Source organism: Artemia sp. Qi Xiang Cuo, chromosome 1 (genome assembly GCF_049724085.1).
Source record: "Artemia sp. Qi Xiang Cuo chromosome 1, ASM4972408v1, whole genome shotgun sequence".
Lineage (NCBI taxonomy): Eukaryota > Metazoa > Arthropoda > Branchiopoda > Anostraca > Artemiidae > Artemia > Artemia sp. Qi Xiang Cuo.
Genome location: NC_142794.1, coordinates 35,570,910 through 35,592,613, shown reverse-complemented (window position 1 = coordinate 35,592,613; position 21,704 = coordinate 35,570,910). Strand labels below are relative to the sequence as shown.

General features: G+C 35.4%; 2 protein-coding genes across 2 annotated transcripts; both read left to right on the top strand.

The window, feature by feature from the left end:
* Positions 1–1,764: 1,764 nt before the first annotated feature.
* LOC148956242 (uncharacterized) lies at positions 1,765–3,123 on the top strand. Its single transcript, XM_089090003.1, has one exon. It carries the CDS (start codon positions 1,765–1,767, stop codon positions 3,121–3,123), a length of 1,359 nt encoding a protein of 452 aa, XP_088946129.1.
* A 645-nt stretch (positions 3,124–3,768) lies between these two features.
* Positions 3,769–4,155, top strand: LOC148956241 (uncharacterized). Its single transcript, XM_089089991.1, has one exon. It carries the CDS (start codon positions 3,769–3,771, stop codon positions 4,153–4,155), a length of 387 nt encoding a protein of 128 aa, XP_088946117.1.
* The last annotated feature ends 17,549 nt before the right edge of the window (positions 4,156–21,704 follow it).

Here is a 21,704-nt window from a genome sequence, read left to right as displayed (position 1 = left end):
TAGTGTTGTATCGTGGTTTATCTTGTAAGTTTTACCGCTATTTATGTTTCAAAGTGCATTTAGAATTTTGCGTTTTGAAATGTAAGACTTGGAATTTTTTATAGTGTTGTGTCGTGGTTTATCTTGACAGCCTTACTTCTGTTGATGTTATAAAATACATTTTGGATTTTTTTCGTTTGAAACTTATGACTTAGGATATTTTTTAGTATTTTTCGTGGTTTATCTTGTCAGCGTTACCTCTGTTGATGATTCAAACCGCATTTTAGAATTTTTTCGTTTGAAACGTATGACTTACCATATTTTTGGTGCTTTTTGTCGTGGTTTACCTTGTCAGTGTTATCTCTGTTAATGTTTCAAAGTGCATATTGGAATTTTTTAGTTGGAAAGTATGACAGGATATTGTTCTAGTGCAGTATCGTGGTTTTGTCTTTGTTACCTCTGTTGGTGTTTCAAAGTGCATATTAGAATTTCTGTACTTGAAATGTATGACTTAGGACATTCGTATAGTGTTGTGTCGTGGCTTATCTTGTCAGAGTTCACTAACACTGGTCGGAGAAACGTCAAATTTGGATTTCTCAAACACTGCATTTTCTAAAAGCGGGCCCGGAGTGATCGTTGGTTCTATTACCATACAGGGGCCCTTGCGAGTAAGTATCACTCCATTTTTTTGAAAATTTTTGAAGGCATAGTGGCATTATAGTCGAGAATTATGGCACTCACGAAACAAAATTTTGACGACCAAATGGATGAAGAAAATCACAAAACTTCAGCAGGAAAATAATCTTCTACGGTCGGAAAACAGGTCGCTCAGATCCGAGCTTTTAAGAGATAAATCGGCCGCTCTTCGATCAGAACTATACTCGAGAAGAAACAGTCTTGTTATCCACGGTCTAGAATCTTCAGATGGCAAAGATCTCCGTCAGAAAGTAGTTGGTTTCTTCAAATCAAAACTCGGAATAGCTACCGCGAATGAGATACGGATGAATGTGGTATACAGAATTTCGAAGAAACCGTCAAATGCCGAGTCGTCTGGCTCTAGCGGTCCAAAACTGAGAAATAGCGCGCAACGAAAAAAGTCCGCTGATCCGATTTTCGCTAGCCTTGAAAATTTTGATCGGTCAGAAATAATGAAAGATGTGGTAAACTGAAAAAAACTGGTTTTAGCGTATCTGTTGACTTGACAGCTGATCTCGGGAAACGACGCAAAGAACTTTTATCACTTGGTTATAAGCTACGAAATTCAAAAGTAGCGAGTGAGAAAATAACGGAAACACGTCTGATCCAAAAAGGGATCAAACTTTGGTTAGAAACCAAGAAGTTAAAGACGGCTCAGTGGATGAAGTTTCCAGACGAATGCTACGATCCGCTCAAGCTTTCCCGCGCTGAATCGGACGATGCGAATGATTCTAATTCGGACGCTTAAAATTTTTCTTTTTTTTGTTAATATTTTGTGGGGTTTGTGGGGCAGCTATAATACTGAAGTAATTAGGAGTGAATATTGGTATAATTAGAGTAGTAAAATTGATGAAAAATTTAAATTTTAAAAGTATTATAACTGCGCCATGAGAGAGTTTTTATGTGTAATTTGCCGCTTGAATATTCTCGATTTCTGTTTATCCAATGAGATGTTTTTCCTTTTCGTGTGTTCTTGCTTTGTTTTTTTTTCAAGAGCTATAAGAAAAGTTCGGGTTTACAAACTTCAGAGTGGTCTACTGCTCTTCTCAAAGGTACAGCCATTGCCTCTCTTCAGTATGTTGGTAAGTAATGAATTCCTGTTCTAATCCTCCCAGGGTTGCCTCTTCGTCAACAAGCCAAAGTAATGCTAGATTAGTAGAGCTGGAAGAAAAGTTTTTGGATTTAGAAAATATTTTTGATTTAGAAATTAATAATGAATCAGATACCCCATTATTTGATAAAAGTAAATTTCCTAGAAGCCGTTATGAAGAAGTGTGTAATTTAAGTACGGGACAATCTGACTCTCACCTCACTGTTCTTCAACGGAACTGTCAAGGGTTATGCTCATCGTTCGTGGATCTAACGACTCTTTGTCAACAGTTGCAGCCAGATGTAGTCGGACTTTGCGAAACCTTTTTAACAAGACAAACAGATACCTATCTGGAAATACCTGGATATACTTCCCATTTTTTACACAGAACAGCTTTGAAGAGAGGAGGTTTAGCTATTTACACACGGCAAGAGTACTCGGTATGCATTAACAAAGAATTAACCCAGAATATAGAAGGAATTTATGAATCACTTTTTCTGGAAATGTGCTTACCTTCACAGAAGAAATTAACAGTTGGAGAAGTATGCCACCCACCGACAGGATCTGTTTCTTCATTCTTGGAAAACTTAAGCCAAATATCGGATCATCTAGAGAAACAAGGGAATGAAGCTATCTTAATGGGGGACTTCAACATCAATCTTACTCTTCCTCTATCTTCCGGTGCGACGGATCTGCTTAGTATGATGTCTGCTTTGAATATGTACCCCTCGACGACGATTCCAACCCGAGTAACTTCCACTTCCCAATCACTGATTGACAACATTTTTTCGACTCTGCCTCCAACATCAGCCTCAGTTCTGCTATCCGACACTTCAGATCACTTCCCTCTGCTTTCAAATTTCAACATACAGCATAAATATCCAAAGCCTAATGCTTCGATTAAGCAGGGGTTCACTACCTGGAAACTGAATGACGAGAACTTGAAAACTCTTAATCAAAATCTGGAGAGCACATCCTGGGAAAGTGTTATGAATACAGATGATGTTAATTCAGGATTTGAGGAATTTCATAACATTTTCATGAGAATATATACGGATTACTGTTGTGAAAAGCGTTCAAGGAAGACGGGACGAAAAAATCAACCCATAAGCCCTTGGATTAGTCATGGACCGCTCCAGTGTATTAACAGGAAAAATAAACTGTTGATGGATTACACAAATGACCCATGCATTGCAGCACTGGAGAAATATGATAAATATAAAAAATATCTTCGATCGGTTTTACGTAAAGCTAAACGAGATTATTTTAGTGGGAAAATTGCTGAAAGTGGCAAAAATTCTCGCAAAATATGGAAGGTTGTTAACTCTATACTGCGTCCCTGCAGCCCCCCCACCTGAGCTTCCATCTAAATTATCTGTCAATGGGGAGACAGTAACAGGACCAGATAACGTTGAAAATGCATTGGGAAGATTTTTTGCATAAGTGGGCAGAAAAACAGCAGATTCTGCTGGGAATTCCGCGAAGATTTTTAAAGATTACCTTGGCCCGGCATGCACTAAGTAAATGGCAATAGCACCTGTCTCTCCATCTGAAATTCTGCTAATCGTACTAAATCTAAGAGGCAATTCGGCTTTTGGGTTCGACCGAGTACATACCAAAGTGTTAAAAGCAGTTGCCCCTTCAATCGTAGAGCCCCTTACTTACCTCATAAATTTGTCTCTGCACAAAGGCACTTTCCCAGAACTGCTAAACAAAGCTAGAATAATTCTACTGCACAAAGGGGGCTCTCGAGTTGACCCAGCTAATTACAGACCTATTTCTATCCTCTCAGTTTTTTAAAAAAATTTTAAAAACCTATGTAACAGCAGCTACTCCAGTTTCTGGAGAAGAAAGGGTTTCTTAATAATCGCAAGTTTGGGTTCAGACCAGGGCACTCCACACAGGATGCAATAACGGCGTTAAGTTTATGGATAAACAAAGCTTTGGATTCTGGTCTACTACCTGCAGCGGTTCTGCTTTATATCAGGAAAGCATTTGATAGCATGTACCATTCAATTCTCCTCGGGAAACTGGAACATATAGGAATAAGAGGTGAAACTCTGGATTGGTTCAGATCATATCTGAGGGACCGCAGGATTTATTTGGGAGAAGATCCTGGAAACGATGTGCTCGTTAACTGCGGTGTCCCCCAGGGCTCAATATTAGGACCATTACTTTTCCTGATCCATGTTAACGATCTGAGTCGAGTGCTGAACCCAGCACGAACAAATCTTCGCTGCTGTAACTTGTGCCAGGATGGAAACTCCCTCCAGTCTGAAGGTGAAGATGATGAGATCGTGGCCTTTGCTGATGACACCACGCTTGGTTGCTGTGAAACGGATAAGACAACGCTCATGTCTAAACAGAGGGAGGTTCTGAAGGGGACGTAGCTCTGGATGGATGCTAACTGACTTGTTATTAATGTTGAGAAATCTTTCGTTCTGTTTTTTTCCCGGGTTGGAAGTGTCCATCCAGAGATATGTGGTATCCAGACATCCAAAGGTGTAATTAGTCGGCCAGAAAAGTATTTTGCAAAATACCTAGGAATCCTCCTCTATGAGAACCTATCATTCGTGCATCATATTCAAGCAGTAGAGTTGAAACTATCCCGGAATTTTGGAATAATAAAAAAACTGAAAAACGCTTTGCCGCAGAAAACGCTGGTCCTCCTGTACAACGCTCTTATAAAACCCCATTTACAAAATTGTGCAATGATCTGGCAACCAACTTTTAAATCCCACTTGCGAAAACTGAATTCGATTCATCAACGATGCCTGATATTAATTGAAAAAAATGAAGAGTACTTGTCATTAGGGTCCCTGCATCAATTATCATGCTTGACCTTTGTGTTCAAATTTTTAGCTGGAGAGCTGCCATCCGCATTTAAAAGATTATTTCGACCTATTTCAGATCAGCATAATTTGCATACCCGATCATCATCAAACCTGCAATTACCCCTCACCCCGACCGTGCGATCAGATTTCGCTCCTAACCTAGTTTGTGCAAAGATATGGAACCTGATCCCAGAAGAGCTGAGAGGTAGGAGCTCCCTGGCATCATTTAAAAAAAAAGAGTAAAAAATCATTTAATAGCATTACAAATTAATAGTTAATAATAATAATAAAAAAAAATTAGAATTAAATGTAAGTAGTAAATTTAAATTACAAATGTATGATTTTTAAATATGACGGGGTGGTTTCCCCTGAGGGTAAGGAACGGGAAGGTAATAGTTTTAGTTATATGGTAAATGAGGGGTATGGTCGTGTCTGGGATTAGGAGCGGTGACCATTCTGCGTATTATGTTAAATTGTAATGATTTTGGTTCTCGGCGTCCAGGAATGGACTAAGTATTTTGATTATGTGTGATTTATTCTTTTCATTTGTTAATAAACCCATTGAACAATTAATAAACCCATTGAACATTGAACATAGAGTTACCTCTGTTGATGTTTTAAGTTTATTTTGGAACTTTTTGTTTGAAGCATATGACTTAGGATGTTTTAGTGTTGTGTCATGGTTCATTTTGTCAGCATTACCTCTGTTGATGTTTTAAAGTGCATCTTGGAATTTTTTCATTTGAAACGTAGTATTTAGAATATTTTTGGGGCGGTGTTTAGTGTTTTTCTTGTCAGTGTTTCCTTTGTTGATATTTCAAAGTGCATTCTTGAATTTTTTTTCGTTTGAAACATATGACTTAGGATATATTTGTAGCACTGTTTCGTTATTATTCGTTGCTGTATTGCTGTATCGTTGTTATATTGATATTTTTGTAGTGTTGTGTCATGGTTTACCTTGTCACTGTTACTTCTCTTACTGTTTCAAAGCACATTTTGTAATTTTTTCTTTTGAAACGTATGACTTAGCATATTTTTGTAGTGTTGTGTCGTGGTTTACCATGTCAGTGTTATCTCTGTTAATATTTCAAAGTGCATATCGGAAATTTTTATTTGGACAGTATGACACGTTATTATTCTAGTGTTGTATCGTGGTTTGTCTTGTTAGTGTTACCTCTGTTGATGTTTCAAAGTGCATATTGGAATTTCTTCATTTGAAAAGTATGACTTAGGATATTGTTATAGTGTTGAGTCGTGGTTTATCTTGTCTAGACGTATGACTTAAGATATTTTTGTAGTATTTCGTCGTGGTTTACCTTATCAGTGTTACCTCTGTTGATGTTTTAAAGTGCATATTGGAGTTTTTTATTTTGAAAGTAGGACAGGATATTATTCTAGTGTTTTGGATTTTTCTTGTCGGTGTTACCGCTATTTATGTTTCAAAGTGCATTTTGGAATTTTTTTCATTTGAAATGAATGACTTAGGATATTTTCTAGTGTCGTGTTGTGATGCATTTTGTCAGCATTAACTCTGTTGTTGTTTCAAAGTGCATTTGTAATTTTTTCATTTGAAACTTTCTTTCTTTGGGAATTTCTTCATTTGAAAAGAATGACTTAGGATATTTTTATAGTGTTGAGTCTTGGCTTATCTTGTCAGTGTTAACTCAGTTAATGATTCAAATCACATTTTAGAATTTTTTTTCGTTTGAAACATATGACTTACCTTACTTTTGTTGCTTTGTATCGTGGTTTACCTTGTCCTTGTTATCTCTGTATTTTTTGTAGTGTTGTGTCGTGGTTTATCTTGACAGCCTTACTTCTGTTGATTTTATAAAATGCATTTTGATTTTTTTTTTCGTTTGAAACGTATGACTTAGGATATTTTATTAGTGTTTTTCGTGGTTTATCTTGTCAGCATTACCTCTGTTGATGTTTCAAACTACATTTTGAATTTATTCAAAACGTATTTGTTCAATGTATGACTTAGGATTTTTTGTAGTTTTGTGTTATGGTTTATCTTGTCAATGTCACCGCTGTTGAGGTTTCAAAGTGCATTTTGTAATTTTTCATTTGAAAAGTATGACTTAGGATATTTTATAGCGTTGAGCATTGGTTTATCTTGTCAGTGTTAATTCTGTTGATGTTTCAAACCGCATTTTAGAATTTTTCCGTTTGAAACGAATGAATTACCATATTTTTGCTGCTTTGTGTCGTTGCTTACCTTGTCAGTGTTATCTCTGTTAATGTTTCAATGTGCATATTGGAATTTTTTAGTTGGAAAGTATAACAAGATATTATTCTAGTGTAGTATCGTGGTTTTGTCTTTGTTACCTCTGTTGGTGTTTCAAAGTGCATATTAGAATTTCTTCACTTGAAATGTATGACTTAGGATATTCGTATAGTGTTGTGTCGTGGTTTATCTTGTCAGAGTTACTTCTGTTGAGGTTTTAAGTTTATTTTGGAACTTTTTGTTTGAAGCATATGACTTAGGATGTTTTTTAGTGTTGTGTCATGATTCATCTTGTCAGCATTACCTTTATTGATGTTTAAAAGTGCAATTTGGAATTTTTTTCATTTCAAAAGTAGTATTTAGAATATTTTCGGGGTAGTGTTTAGTGCTTTTCTTGTCAGTGTTTTCCTTGTTGATATTTCAAAGTGCATTCTTGAATTTTTTTTCGTTTGAAACATATGACTTAGGATATATTTGTAGTACTGTTTCGTTATTATTCGTTGCTGTATTGCTGTATCGTTGTTATATTGATATTTTTGTAGTGTTGTGTCATGGTTTACCTTGTCACTGTTACTTCTCTTAATGTTTCATAGCACATTTTGTAATTTTTTCTTTTGAAACGTATGACTAAGCGTATTTTTGTAGTGTTGTGTCGTGGTTTACCATGTCAGTGTTATCTCTGTTAATGTAGCGATAAAAAAAAATAGACTGAGGCATTTTGTGGTAATAAAGATTGAACGCGTCAAATGTAATATTATGCTTTAAAGCTGTGAACTTACACCTTATAAGTTCTCCGATAGCGCCACATATAGCGCTAAAGACTGTGCCATATGTAATATTATTCTTTTAAAGCTTTGGCGATTAAGATACGCCAAATGTGGTAATGAAGTCTGGGGCCACAAATGTAATACTATGATTAAAAGCGGTGTACCGATCCCGCCACTCGCTGAAAGCGAGAAAACAACATGCGTAGCTATAGTAGGTTAGAAATTATCCTACTATCAATTTGGGAGCGTAACCTTGCTTCTTCGGGTTATCACAGTGTCGATTACCTCTAATGTTAAGTCGAAATCAGATTCCTCGGAGCGCTACCGATGGAGACCTACGAACTTGTTACCTTATGTGCGATTAGATACAGATATATAAAAAAAAACACAAGTAGAAAAGCAATTGATTTATTAAGACTTACATTTTAGGCGTACAACAGTGCTTCACTTCAACTTACGACAATAGTGGCAGAGATAACAATAATGACCAAATCTCTACAATGACTCCATAATAATAATTTGAACTGCAATGTCTGAATGCAAATAATAGTGATTCTGATCTACGATTGCCTCGAAAAACACTATTTTTCACTATATCACACAAATACAGCTTCTGCGCTCTACTAGCTTTTTCACGATTGGCCCAAGTCCTGTGGAGGGGGCCGCTACCCTGTACTTATGTTTGCAAACTCACTTCATTATGCTCACTGACCGTCCAATAATTTGTTTTAAATATATCTGATGATTAAACGTTATAACTTAAGCTTCCTGTGAATTCTGTATCTGGTGATTTTTTTTCCAAATATCTTAGCGAAATTCAAAACCGAATAGCGTCGTTTTTTGGCTGAGGCCAAAACCCAGTTTCTCTTTTTGGTGATTAAGAATTTAGAATCTTGGAAACGGGATTTGAACTTAATTAGGGGGAGTTTAATTTATGTAGGAATTATCTTTAGAAGGAAAGAATCTTTGTATTTTAAATATGTCACATGTTACTCACGGTACATTAATGTTTCAAAGTGCATATTGGAATTTTTTATTTGGAAAGTATGACAGGTTATTATTCTAGTGTTGTATCGTGGTTTGTCTCGTTAGTGTTACCTCTGTTGATGCTTTAAAGTGCATATTGGAATTTTTTCATTTGAAAAGTATGACTTATGATATTTTTGTAGTGTTGTGTTGTGGTTTATCTTGTCTAGACGTATGACTTAAGATATTTTTTTAGTATTTCGTCGTAGTTTATCTGATCAGTGTTACCTCTGTTGATGTTTCAAAGTGCATATTGGAGCTTTTTATTTGAAAGTATGACAGGATATTATTCTAGTGTTGTGGGTTTTTCTTGTCGGTGTTACCGCTATTTATGTTTCAAAGTGCATTTTGGCATTTTTTCATTTGAAACGTATTAATTAGGATATTTTTTAGTCTTATGTCGTGGTTTATTGTGTCAGCATTAACTCTGTTGATGTTTCAAAGTGCATTTGTAATTTTGTCATTTGAAACTTTCGTTCCTTGGGAATTTCTTCATTTGAAAAGTATGATTTAGTATATTTTTATAGTGTTGAGTCTTGGTTTATCTTGTCAGTGTTAATTCAGTTGATGATTCAAACCGCATTTTAGATTTTTTTTTCGTTTGAAACGTATGACTTACCTTACTTTTGTTGCTTTTTATCGTGGTTTACCTTGTCAGTGTTATCTCTGTTATTGTTTTTAAAGTGCATATTGGAATTTTTTACTTGGAAAGTATGACAGGATATTATTCTACTGTTTTATCGTGGTTTTTTCTTTGTTACTTCTGTTGGTGTTTCAAAGCGCATATTGGAATTTCTTCATTTGAAATATGTGACATAGGATATTCTTATAGTGTTCTGTCGTGGTTTATCTTGTCAGTGCCCTATATATGTTTCAAATTCCATTTAGATTTTTGCCTTTTGAAACGTATGATTTATGATTTTTTGTAGTGTTGTGCCGTGGTTTATCTTGTCAGCGTTAATTCTATTGATATCCTGAAATGCATTTTGGATTTTTTCGTTTAAAACGTATGAATTAGGATACTTTTTAGGGTTTTGTTGTGGTTTATCTTGTCAGCGTTACCTCTGTTGATGTTTCAAGTTGCTCTTTGAATTTATTCATTTGAAACGTTTGCCTTAGGACATTTTTATAGTGTTGTGTCATGGTTTATCTTGTCTGTTTTACTTCTGTTGATGTTTCAAAGTGCATTTTGGAATTTTTCTTTTGAAACGTATGACTTTAGGATTTTTGTAGTGTTGTGTCATGTTTTATCTGACAAGATTACCTCTGTTGATGTTTCAAAGTGCATTTTGTAATTTTTTTTTTGTTTGAAACATATGACGAAGCTTAGTTTTTGTAGTGTTGTGTCGTGGTTTATCTTGCCCGCGTCACCTCTGTTGATGTTTCAAAGTGCATATTTCGTTAGAAACGTGTGACAAGATCAACTCTGTTGATGTTTTAAAGTGCATTTTTGATTATTTTTTTTTTAATGTATGACAGGATATTTTTGTAGTATTGTATCGTGGTTTATCTTGCCAGTGTTAATTCTGTTAATGTTTCAAATTGTATTTTGGAACTTTTTTCGTTTGAAACGTATGAATCAGAATATATTTGTACTGTTTTTTTGTTATTATAGTCGCTGCATCGCTGTATCGTTGTTATATTGATGTTATTATTCTTGTGCAGGATATTATTATAGTGTTTTGTCGTGGTTCATCTTGTCATTGTTACCACTTTTAATGTTTCAAAGTGCATTTTGGGATTTTTCTTTTGAAACTTATGACTTAGGATTTTTTGTAGTGGTGTGTCGTGGTTTATCTGACTAGATCACCTCTGTTGATTTTTCAAAATGCATTTTGTAATTTTTTCGTTTGAAACGTATGACGAAGGATATTTTTTTTAGTGTTGTTTCTTGATTTATCTAGTCAGTGTTACTTCTGTTGACGTTTCAAACCGTATTTTGGAATTTTTCTGTTTGAAACGTATGACTTAGAATAGTTTTGTATTGTTGTGTCGTGGTTTGCCTTGTCAGTGTTATCTTTGTTAATGTTTGAAAGTGCATATTGGAGTTTTTTATTTGGAAAGTATGACCGGATATTATTCTAGCGTTGTATCGTGGTTTGTCTTGTCAGTGTTATCTCTGTTGATGTTTCAAAGTGCATGTTAGAATTTCTTCACTTTAAATGCATGACTTAGGATATTCTTATAGTGTTGTGACGTGGTTTATTTTGTCAGAGTTACCCCTATTTATGTTTCAAATTGCATTTAGATTTTTGCCACTTGAAACGTATGACTTGTGATTTTTTGTAGTGTTGTGTCGTGGTTTATCTTGTCAGCCTTACTTCTATTGATGTTTTAAAGCGCATTTTGGATTTTTTTTTCGTTTAAAAGGTATGACTTAAGATATTTTTTAGTGTTTTGTCGTGGTTTATCTTGTCAGCGTTACCTCTGTTGATATTTTAAAGTGCATTTTGAATTTATTCAAAACGTATTTATTCAACGTATGACTTAGGATTTTTTTAGTGTTGTGTTTTGGTTTATATTGTCTTGTCGACGTCGACGTCGACAAGACGTCGCATATTGAAACAATAGACGTTGCATATTGGATTTTTTTCATTTGAAAAGTATTACTTACGATATTTTTATTGTGTTGAGTCGTGGTTTATCTTGTCAGTGTTAATTCTGTTGATGTTTCAAACCACATTTTGGAATTTTCTCGTTTGAAACGTATGAATTGCCATGTTTTGTAGTGTTGTGTCGTGGTTTACCTTGTCAGTGTTATCTCTGTTAATGTTTCAAAGTACATATTGGAATTTCTTAGTTGGAAAGTATGACAGGATATTATTCTAGTGTTGTATCGTCGTTGGTCTTGTCAGTTTTACCTGTTTTGATGTTTCAAAGTGCATATTGGAATTTCTTCACTTGAAATGTATGACTTAGGATATTCTTCTGGTGTTGGGTCGTGGTTTATATTGTCAGTGTTACCCCTATTTATGTTTCAAATTGCATTTAGGCTTTTGCCTTTTGAAAAGTATGACTTATGATTTTTTGTAGTGTTGTGTCGTGGTTTATCTTATCAGCGTTAATTCTATTGATGCTTTATAGTGCACTTTGGAGTTTTTTCGTTTAAAACGTATGACTTAGGATATTTTTTAGTGTTGTGTCGTGGTTTATCTTGTCAGCACCACCTCTGCTGATGTTTCAAATTGCATTTTGAATTTATTCATTTGAAACGTATGCCTTTGGACATTTTTATGGTGTTGTGTCGTGGCTTATATTGTCAGTGTTACTTCTGTTGATGTTTCAAACGATATTGCTGTATCGTTGTTATATTGATATTTTTGTAGTGTTGTGTCGTGGTTTACATTGTCACTGTTTCTTCTCTTAATGTTTCAAAGTGCATTTTGGAATTTTTTCTTTTGAAACGTATGACTTAGCAAATTTATGTAGTGTTGTGTCGTGGTTCACCATATCAGTGTTATCTCTGTTAATGTTTCAAAGTGCATATTGGTATTCCTTCATTTGAAGTGTATGACTTAGTATTTTTTTTCTAGTGTTGTGTCGTGGTTTTTCTTATCATTGTTATTTATGTTGATGTTTCAATGTACATTTTGAAACTTTTTTGTTTAAAACGTGTGACTTAGGGTATTTTTAGTGTTTTGTCGTGGTTTGTCTTGTCAGCATTACCTCTTTTGATTTTTCAATGTGTATTTTGTAATTTGTTCATTTGAAACGTAAGGCTTAGAATATTTTTGTAGCGTTGTGTAGGGTTTTTACCTTGTCAGTTTTACCTCTGTTGATGTTTCGAAGGGGATTTTGGAATTTTTTTCGTTTGAAACGTATGACCTAGGATATATTTTTAGTGCTGTATTGTTATTATCGTTTCTGTATCGCTGTTATATTGATGTTTTTGTGGTTTCGTGTCTTGTTTTACCTTATCAGTGTCAGTTTTGTTAATGTTTCAAAGTGCATATTGGAATTTTTAATTTAGAAAGTATAACAGGACATTATTCTAGTGTTTAACGTGGTTTGTCTTGTCGGTGTTACCGCTATTTATGTTTCAAAGTGCATTTTAGGAATTTGTCTTTTGAAACGTATGACTTAGGATTTTTTGTAGTGTTGTGTCCCAACTGCAGTCATTACGCAGCACGCACATGTTGCGAAATAACGGCAGTGCATATCTTAAGCAATGACACCTATTAGGAGAGGTTGGAAAATCATCTTGCAATAATATTTGGTGCCTGAACTGGTAAAAATATCCTTACATCCCAGAGCGGAATGGGACCGCCACATTGTTTTCACACTAACACCAGCCACCCCCCTCCGTCATCCTCATGACACCAGCTCTCATCCTCTAGGACATTTTCAACCTTTTTCACTCTGAAAATAAACTTATGGAATCTAAATTAAACAACCTTTTGATTTCTTTTGTTTTTACTTGACCTGCGGGAACTCAATATTTCATTGCTAGAATGTGCTACTCCAATGCAATTCACTCCACAGAGTATTTAAAACACTTCTAGGACTTTCCTTTTTTTGGGTATTTTTTTTACAAGTGGACAGGATTTCTACACGTTTCACGTTTACTCATTTCTACAAGTGGTCTTGGTTTCTAGGGCTATCCCTTGTTTCTCTAGTTTGCTCTTGTTTCTGTTAAATTTACAGGGTTTCATTGTTTTGCCAATGATTTATAAGAAGTTGACCATGATTTCATTTTGATCGCAATTTCGATGGTATGGCCTTGATTTCTATGACTCAGTCCGGTATTTTAGGGTTGACTCTGTCATGTAGATAAGTACCTTATAATTTTTTTGGAAGAAACGGCCTTTCTGGGCTTTAATATTTCATAGCGATAAGACACAATCGTTTCTCACTTGATGCTTTGTAAGAATTTCAGGAAATATGATTTTTTTTTCCTGGAACACCAAGCATTCTCGGGTTTAATGTTTCTTGACAATAAGCAATAATTATGTTTTGCTACCCCTACGACACCCTTCATCATCATTGTAAGCATCTTCTAACGTTTGAAACACAAACAGACACACACAAACACACTCACACACACAAACACACAAACACACACACACGAAAACACACATACACACAAAAACACACACACAAACAAAACACACGCAGACAAAAACACACACACCTAAACAAACACACACACACACATATATATATATATATAGAAAAACACACAAAGCACACACACACACAAAAACACACACACGCATAAAAACACACACAGACAAAAACACCCCAACACACACAAACAAACACACACACACACACACACACACACATACACACACGCAGAAAAACACACACAGACAAAAACACACAAACACACACAAGCAATTACACACACACACACACACACACACGCAGAAAAACACCCACAGACCAAACACCCAAACACACACAAACAATAACACACACACACACACACACAAACACACACACACACACACAAACACACACACAAACAAACACACACACACACAAACATACACACACACACACACATGATTTTTCACACAGACAAAAACACCCAAACACACACAAACAATTACACACACACACACACACACGCGCAGAAAAACACACACAGACAAAAACACACAAACACACACAAACAATTACACACACACACACACAAACACACACACACACACAAACACAAAAACGTGTGTTTGTGACACTTAAAAAAAACACACACACAAAAAAAAACAAAAACAAAAAAACACACACAGAAAAAACACACACAAACAGACAAAAAAAAACATACACACACACACACACACACACACACACACACACACATATGTATAACAAGTTTTTTGTCGGAAGTAGCAAGTTTTCCTTAACACTAACAAATTTTCTCATCGAAGTAACAAATTTTTTCTTAATACTAACACACTTTTACTGAACACTATCAAATTTCTCTTAGTAGTAACAGGTTTTTCTTAATATTAACAAATTTTTTCTAATATCAGCAAGTTTTCCGTTAAAGATAAGACATTTCTCTGAGAAGTAACAATTTTGCATCAGTGATAACGAGTTATCTGTTAGAAGTAGCAGGTTTTCCTTAACACTAACAAGTTTTCTCATCGAAGTAACATTTTTTCGTTTTTTTCGATAACAAGTTTTCTGTCACAAGTAACAAGTTTTCCTTCACACTAACAAATTTTCTCTTCAAGTAACAACTTTCTCCTAATACTAGCAAAGTTTTACCTAACACTATCAAATTTTGTCTTAGAAGTAACAGGTACTTTTATCAATTGTAACAAATTTTTTCTAATATCACCAAGTTTTCTGTCAAAGTTAACAAATTTCTCTAAGAAGTAGCAAATTTTTCGTCAGTGATAATAGTTTTCCTGTTAGAAGTAGCAAGTTTTCTGTCAAAGATAACACATTTTTCTTAGAAGTAACAATTTTATGTTTATGATAACAAGTCTTCTGTCAGAGGTAGCAAGTTTTTCTTAACACTAACAAATTTTCTCATCGAAGTAACAACTTTTTTCCTTAATACTAACAAACTTTTACTTAACACCTTCCAATTTTTCTTAGAAGTAACAGGTCTTTTCTTACCATTAACAAATTTTTACTAATAGCACTAAGTTTTCTGTCAAAGATAAGAAGTTTCTCTTAGAAGTAACAATTTTTTTGTCCTCAGTGATAACAAGTTATCTATTAGAAGCAACAAATTTTCTGTCAAAGATACCAGTTTGTTTTCCTTAGAAGTAACAATTTTTTTCGTTTGTGATAACAAGTTTTCTGTCAGAAGTAGCAAGTTTTCCTTAACATTAACAAATTTTCTCTTCGAAGCACCAAATTTTTCCTTGACACTAACAAAGTTTTACTTAACGCTATTAAATATGTTTTATAAGTAATAATTTTTCGTCAGTGATAACAAGTTATCTGTTAGAAGTAGCAAGATTTCCTTCAAAGATACCAAATTTTCTTAGAAGTAACAATTTTATGTTTATGATAACAAGTTTTATGTCAGAGAAAGCAAGTTTTCCATAACGCTAACAAATTTTCTCATCGACGTAACAACTTTTTTCCTTAATACTATCAAACTTTTACAAAACACCATCAAATTTCTCTTAGAAGTAACAGGTTTTTTTCTTAGCAGTAACAAATGTCTCTAATAGCTCCAAGTTTTAAGTCAAAGAAAAACCTTTATCTTAGAAGTAACAATTTTTTCGATAGTCATAACAAGTTATCTGTTAGAAGTAGCAAGCTTTCTGTCAAAGATACCAGATTTTTCTTAGAAGTAACTATTTTTTTGCGTTTGCGATAACAAGTTTTCTGACAGAAGTAGCAAGTTTTCCTTAACACTAACAAATTTTCTCTTCGACGTGACAACCTTTTTCCTTAATACTAACAAAATTTTACTTAACACTATCAAAATTCTTCTAGAAAAAAAATTTCGTCAGTGATAACAAGTTATCTGTTAGAAGTAACAAGTTTTCTGTCAAAAAGATACCAAGTTTTCCTTAGAAGCATCAAATTTTTCCATAATACTAACAAACTTTTATTTAAAATTATTAAATTTTTCTTAAAAGTAAAAATTTCTCGTTTATGATAACAAATTTTCTGTCAGAAGTAGCAAGTTTTCCTTAACACTAACAAATTTTTTCATTGAATTAACAACATATTTCCTTAATACTAACAAACTTTTACTTAACACTATCAAATTTCTCTCAGAAGTAATAACTTTTTCTTTAATACCAACAATTTTTTTCTAATAGCACCAAGTTTACCATCAAGGATAACAAATTTCTCTTAGAAGTAACAGTTTTTCGTCCGCGAGAACAAGTTATCTGTTAGAAGTAGTAAGTTTTCTGTCAAAGACACCAAATTTTACTTAGAAGCAATAATTGTTTCGTTTATAATAACAAGTTTTCTGGCAGAAGTAGCAAGTTTTCTTTAACACTAACAAATTTTCTCTTCGAAGTACCAATTTTCCCTTAATACTAACAAAGTTTTACTTAACATTATCAACTTCTCTATTAGAAGTAGTAAGTTTCCCTTAGCACTAACAAATTTTCTCTTCGAGGTAACAACTTTTTCCCTAATACTAACAAAGTTTTACTTAACACTATCAAATTATTCATTGAAGTATCAATTTCCTCTACGTTTAAGTTAGGTTCACTTAGTTTAGGTTAAATGAGCGTTCATTTTAACCTAAGTTAAATGAAACATACCTTAAACCTAGAGAAAATTGATACTTTTATGAATAATTTGTGGGTGTGTGTGAGTCTGTGTGTGTGTAATAATTGTAATAAACGTGTGTGTGTGTGTTTTTGTGTCTGTTTGTGTGTCTGTTTGTGTGTTTGTGTGTGTATGTGTGTGTGTTTTTGTGCGTGTGTGTGATTTTTTGTGTGCATGTGTGTGTGTGTGATTAGTTTGTAAGTTTTGTCTCTTTGTATATGTGTGTGTGTTTTTGTGTGTGTTTTTTGTGTTTGTGTGTTTATTTATTTGTGTGTGTATGTGTGTTTTTGTTTGTGTGAGTGTTTGTGTGTCTGTGTGTTTTTGTGTGAATGTGTTTTTGTGTGTGTGTGTGTGTGTTTTTGTGTCTGTGTGTTTTGTGTGTGTGTTTTTGTTTCCTCACCACATTGTATCCTCACCCATACAATTCATTACCTAAGAGATTTCCCCTTTCCTCCCCGAAAACTTAGCTACCTTACAAAATAATAATAAAAATAAAACTAAGGCACGGTGAGAGAGAGACAAAAAACACACAAAAAACACCAAAGTCAGACACACAAACACACAAAGTAGGACACACTAAAACACAAAAACAGATACAGAGACGTGCAAACAGACGCTCAGTCATAAAGGCATGGTGGGAAAGAGAAACAAAACCACGCACATAAACACAAAGTCATACAGACAAACATAGAATTGGAAACACAAAAACAGACATAGAGACATGCAAACGAGCAGTCAATCACACAGGAACGGTGGGAGATAGACAAAAAACACAAATAAAAACACAAAGTCAGACACACAAACACAAAGAGTCAGATGCATAAAAACAAAAAAAACGACTCAGAGGCATGCAAACAGCCACTCAGTCACACAGGCACGGAGGAAGAGAGACAAAAACACACAAAAAAACACAAAATCAGACACACAAACACAAAGAGTCTGACACACAATAACACAAAGACAGACACAGAGACGTGCGAACAGACGCTCAGTCACACAGGCAAGGTGGGAGAGAGACAAAAAAACACACTCAAAAACACACAGTCAGACACACAAATGCACTTCACAAAGTCAGAAACACAAACACAAAGAGTCAAACACACAAAAACATAATGGCAGTCACCGAGACGGGCAAACAGAGACTCAGTCACACAGGCGCGCTGGGAGAGAGACAAAAACAAACAAATCAAAGGCAGCGCGCTAGCGCTGCCTAAGTAAAGAACGATGTGGACACAATGTGTTTTTTTTGTCCTCCATACCCGGGCACTTCGTATCGAAGGAGTTGTCGTAGAAACTTCAAAAAGGGCTCATTCGATTGGAAATTGGAGTGGCTAGTGCCCTTTTTAATAGTCAAAAGTGATTGGAGGGCAACTAGCCCCCCCTCCCACCCATCATTCCCCGAAACACATCCAATCAAAATTTTGAGATAGCTATTTTGTTCAACGTAGTTGATTTCCAGATAGAAAATATGTTTTTGAGGAGGACACTCCCCCACAATCCTAAGGGCAAGGGATCTAAGTTATGCCCTGGGGATATATAAGGTTTTTATAGAAGGCGTTGTCATAGAAACTTCAAAAAATGCTCATTCGATTGGAAATTCAGAGAGCTATTGCCCTTTTTAATAGTCAAAAGTGATTGGAGGGCAACTAGCCCCCCCCCACGCCCATCATTTTCCCAAACACATCCAATCAAAATTTTGAGACAGCTATTTTGTTCAGCGTAGTTGATTTCCAGATAGAAAATATGTTTTTGAGGAGGACACTCCCCCACAGCCCTCAGGGTAAGGGTTTTAAGTTATGCCCTGGGGGCATATAAGGTTTTTATAGAAGGCGTTGTCATAGAAACTTCAAAAATGCTCATTTGATTAGAAATTCAAAGAGCTAGTACCCTTTTTAATAGTCGAAAGTGATTGGAGGGCAACTAGCCCCCCCCCCCCCGCCCATCATTTCCCCCAACAAAGCCAATCAAAAGTTTGGGGTAGCCATTTAGTTTAGCGCAGTTTATTTCCAGATAGAAAATATCTTTTTGAGGAGGAGACTCCCCCACAGCCCTCAGGGCAAGCGTTGTAAGTTATGCCCTGGGGGCATATAAGGTTTTTATAGAAGGCGTTGTCGTAGAAACTTCAAAAAAAACTCATTCGATTGGAAATTCAAAGAGCTAGTGCCCTCTTTAATAGTCAAAAGTGATTGGAGGGCAACTAGCCCCCCCCACACTCATCATTCCCCCAAACACATCCAATAAAATTTTTTAGATAGCCATTTTGTTAGCGTAGTTGATTTCCAGATAGAAAACATATTTTTGAGGAAGACACTCCCCCACAACCTTCAGGGCAAGGATTATAAGTTATAACGAAATATACGAAATATATAACGAAATATATAAGTTATATACAAGGATTATAAGTTATATGCCCCTGGGGGCATATAAGGTTTTTATTGAAATCTTTGTCGTAGAAACTTTAAAAAGGGCTCATTCGATTTGAAATTCAAAGGGCTTATACCCTTTTTAATAGTCGAAAGTGATTTCAGGGCAACTAACCCCCCTCTCACGCCCACTTTTCCCCAAACACATCTACTCAAAACTTTTAGATAGCCATTTTATTCAACGTAGTTGAAAGTTTTGGAAATTAGGTCTTTAAGGATGACAACCCCTCCCCACACAGCCCACAGGGCAGGGATTGTAAGTTATGCCCTGGGGGCATATAAATTTTTTATTGAAAACGTTGTCATAGAAACTTCAAAAGGGCTCATTCAATTGGAAATTGAAAGGGCTAGTGCCTTTTTTAATAGATGAAAGTGATTGCATAGCGACTAACGCCCCTCTCACGCCCACCATTTTTCCAAACACATCGAATTAAAATTTCGAGATATATATTTTGTTCAACGTAGTTGAAAGTTCTGAAAATTAGGTCTTTTAGGATGATAGCCCCCTCAGAGCCCTCATTGCAAGGGTTGTAAGTTATGCCCTGGGGTATATAAAGTTTTATTGAAAGCGCTGTCGTAGAAACTTCAAAAGAGCTCATTCAATTGAAAACTGAAAGGACTAGTGTCTTTTTTAATAGTTGAAAGTGATTGGATAGTGACTAACGCCCCTCCCACGCCCACCATTTTCCTTAACACATCCAATCAAAATTTTGAGATATCCATTTTGTTCAACGTAGTTGAAAGTTCTGGATATTGGGTCTTTTAGGATGATGACCCCCTCACAGCCGTCAGTGCAAGGGTTGTAAGTTATGCCCTGGGGGCATATAAAGTTTATATAGAAAGTTGTTATAGAAATTTCAAAAAGGGAAATTTCTGGGGGCATATAAGGTTTATATAGAAAGTTATTGCATAAATCATAGGCAGCGCGATCGCAGTGCCTAAAAAAAGTCTGGGAACACTCGAGAACGAGACAAGAAACGGGGACTAAGTAAAGAGGAGGATAATAGAGGATAGTCATTTTGTCAGCGTAGCTGATTTCCAGATAGAAAATATATTTTTGAGGAGGAAACTCCCCCACGACCCTCGGGGCAAGGGTTTCAAGTTATGCCCTGGGGGCATATAAGGTTTTTATAGAACACGTTGTCGTAGAAACTTCAAAACAGGCTGATTCGATTGGAATTTCAAAGGGCTAATGCCCTTTTTAATAGTCGAAAGTGATTGGAGGGCAAATAGCCTCCCCCACGCCCATCATTCCCCCAAACACATCCAATTAAAATTGTGAGATAGCCATTTTGCTTAGCGTAGTTGATTTCCAGATAGAAAATATGTTTTTGAGGAGGACAATCCCCCCCAACCCTCAGGGCAAGGGTTTTAAGTTATGCCCTGGGGGCATATAGGGTTTTTATAGAAGTCATTGTCATAGAAACTTCAAAATAGGCTCATTTGATTGGAAATTCAAAGAGCCAGTGCCCTTTTTAACAGTCAAAAGTGATTGGAGGACAAATAGCCCCCCCTCCCCACGTCCATCATTTCCCCAAACACATCCAATCAAAATTTTGAGATAGTCATTTTGTTCAGCGTAGTTGATTTACAGATAGAAAATATTTTTTTGAGGAGGACACTCCCTTACAGCCCTCAGGGCAACGGTTTTAAGTTATGTCCTGGAGGCATATAAGGTTTTCAAAGAAGGCGTTGTCGAAGAAACTTCAAAAAAAGCTCATTATATTGGAAATTCAAAGGGCTAGTGTTCTTTTAAATAGTCGAAAGTGATTAGAGGGCAACTAGCCCCCCCCCCCCACACACACACACACCCATCATCCCCCCAAACACATCCAATAAAAATTTTGAGATAGCCATTTTGTTCAGCGTTGTTGATTTCCAGATCGAAAACATATTTTTGAGGAGGATACTCCCCCACAACCTTCAGGGCAAGAATTATAAGCTATAACGAAATATACGAAATATATAGCGAAAAATATAAGATTGAAATCTTTGTCGTAGAAACTTGAAAAAGATCTCATTCGATATGAAATTCAAAGGGCTAGTACCCTTTTTAATAGTCGAAAGTGGTTTGAGGGCAACCAACCCCCCTCTCACGCCCACCCTTTCTCCAAATACATCCAATAAAAATCTTTATATAACCATTTTGCACCACATAGTTGAAAGTTTCTAAAATTAGATATTTAAGGATTACAACCCCTCCCCACACAGCTCTCAGTACAAGTGTTGTAAGTTATGGCCTGGGATTATATAAAGTTTTATTGAAAGCGTTGTCGTAGAAACTTCAAAATGGCTCATTCAATTCGAAATTGAAAGGACCAGTGCCTTTTTTAATAGTTGAAAGGGATTGCATAGCGACTAAAGCCCCTCTCACGCCCACCATTTTCCCAAACACATCGAATTAAATTTTTGAGATATCTATTTTGTTCAACGTAGTTGAAAGTCCTGGAAATTATG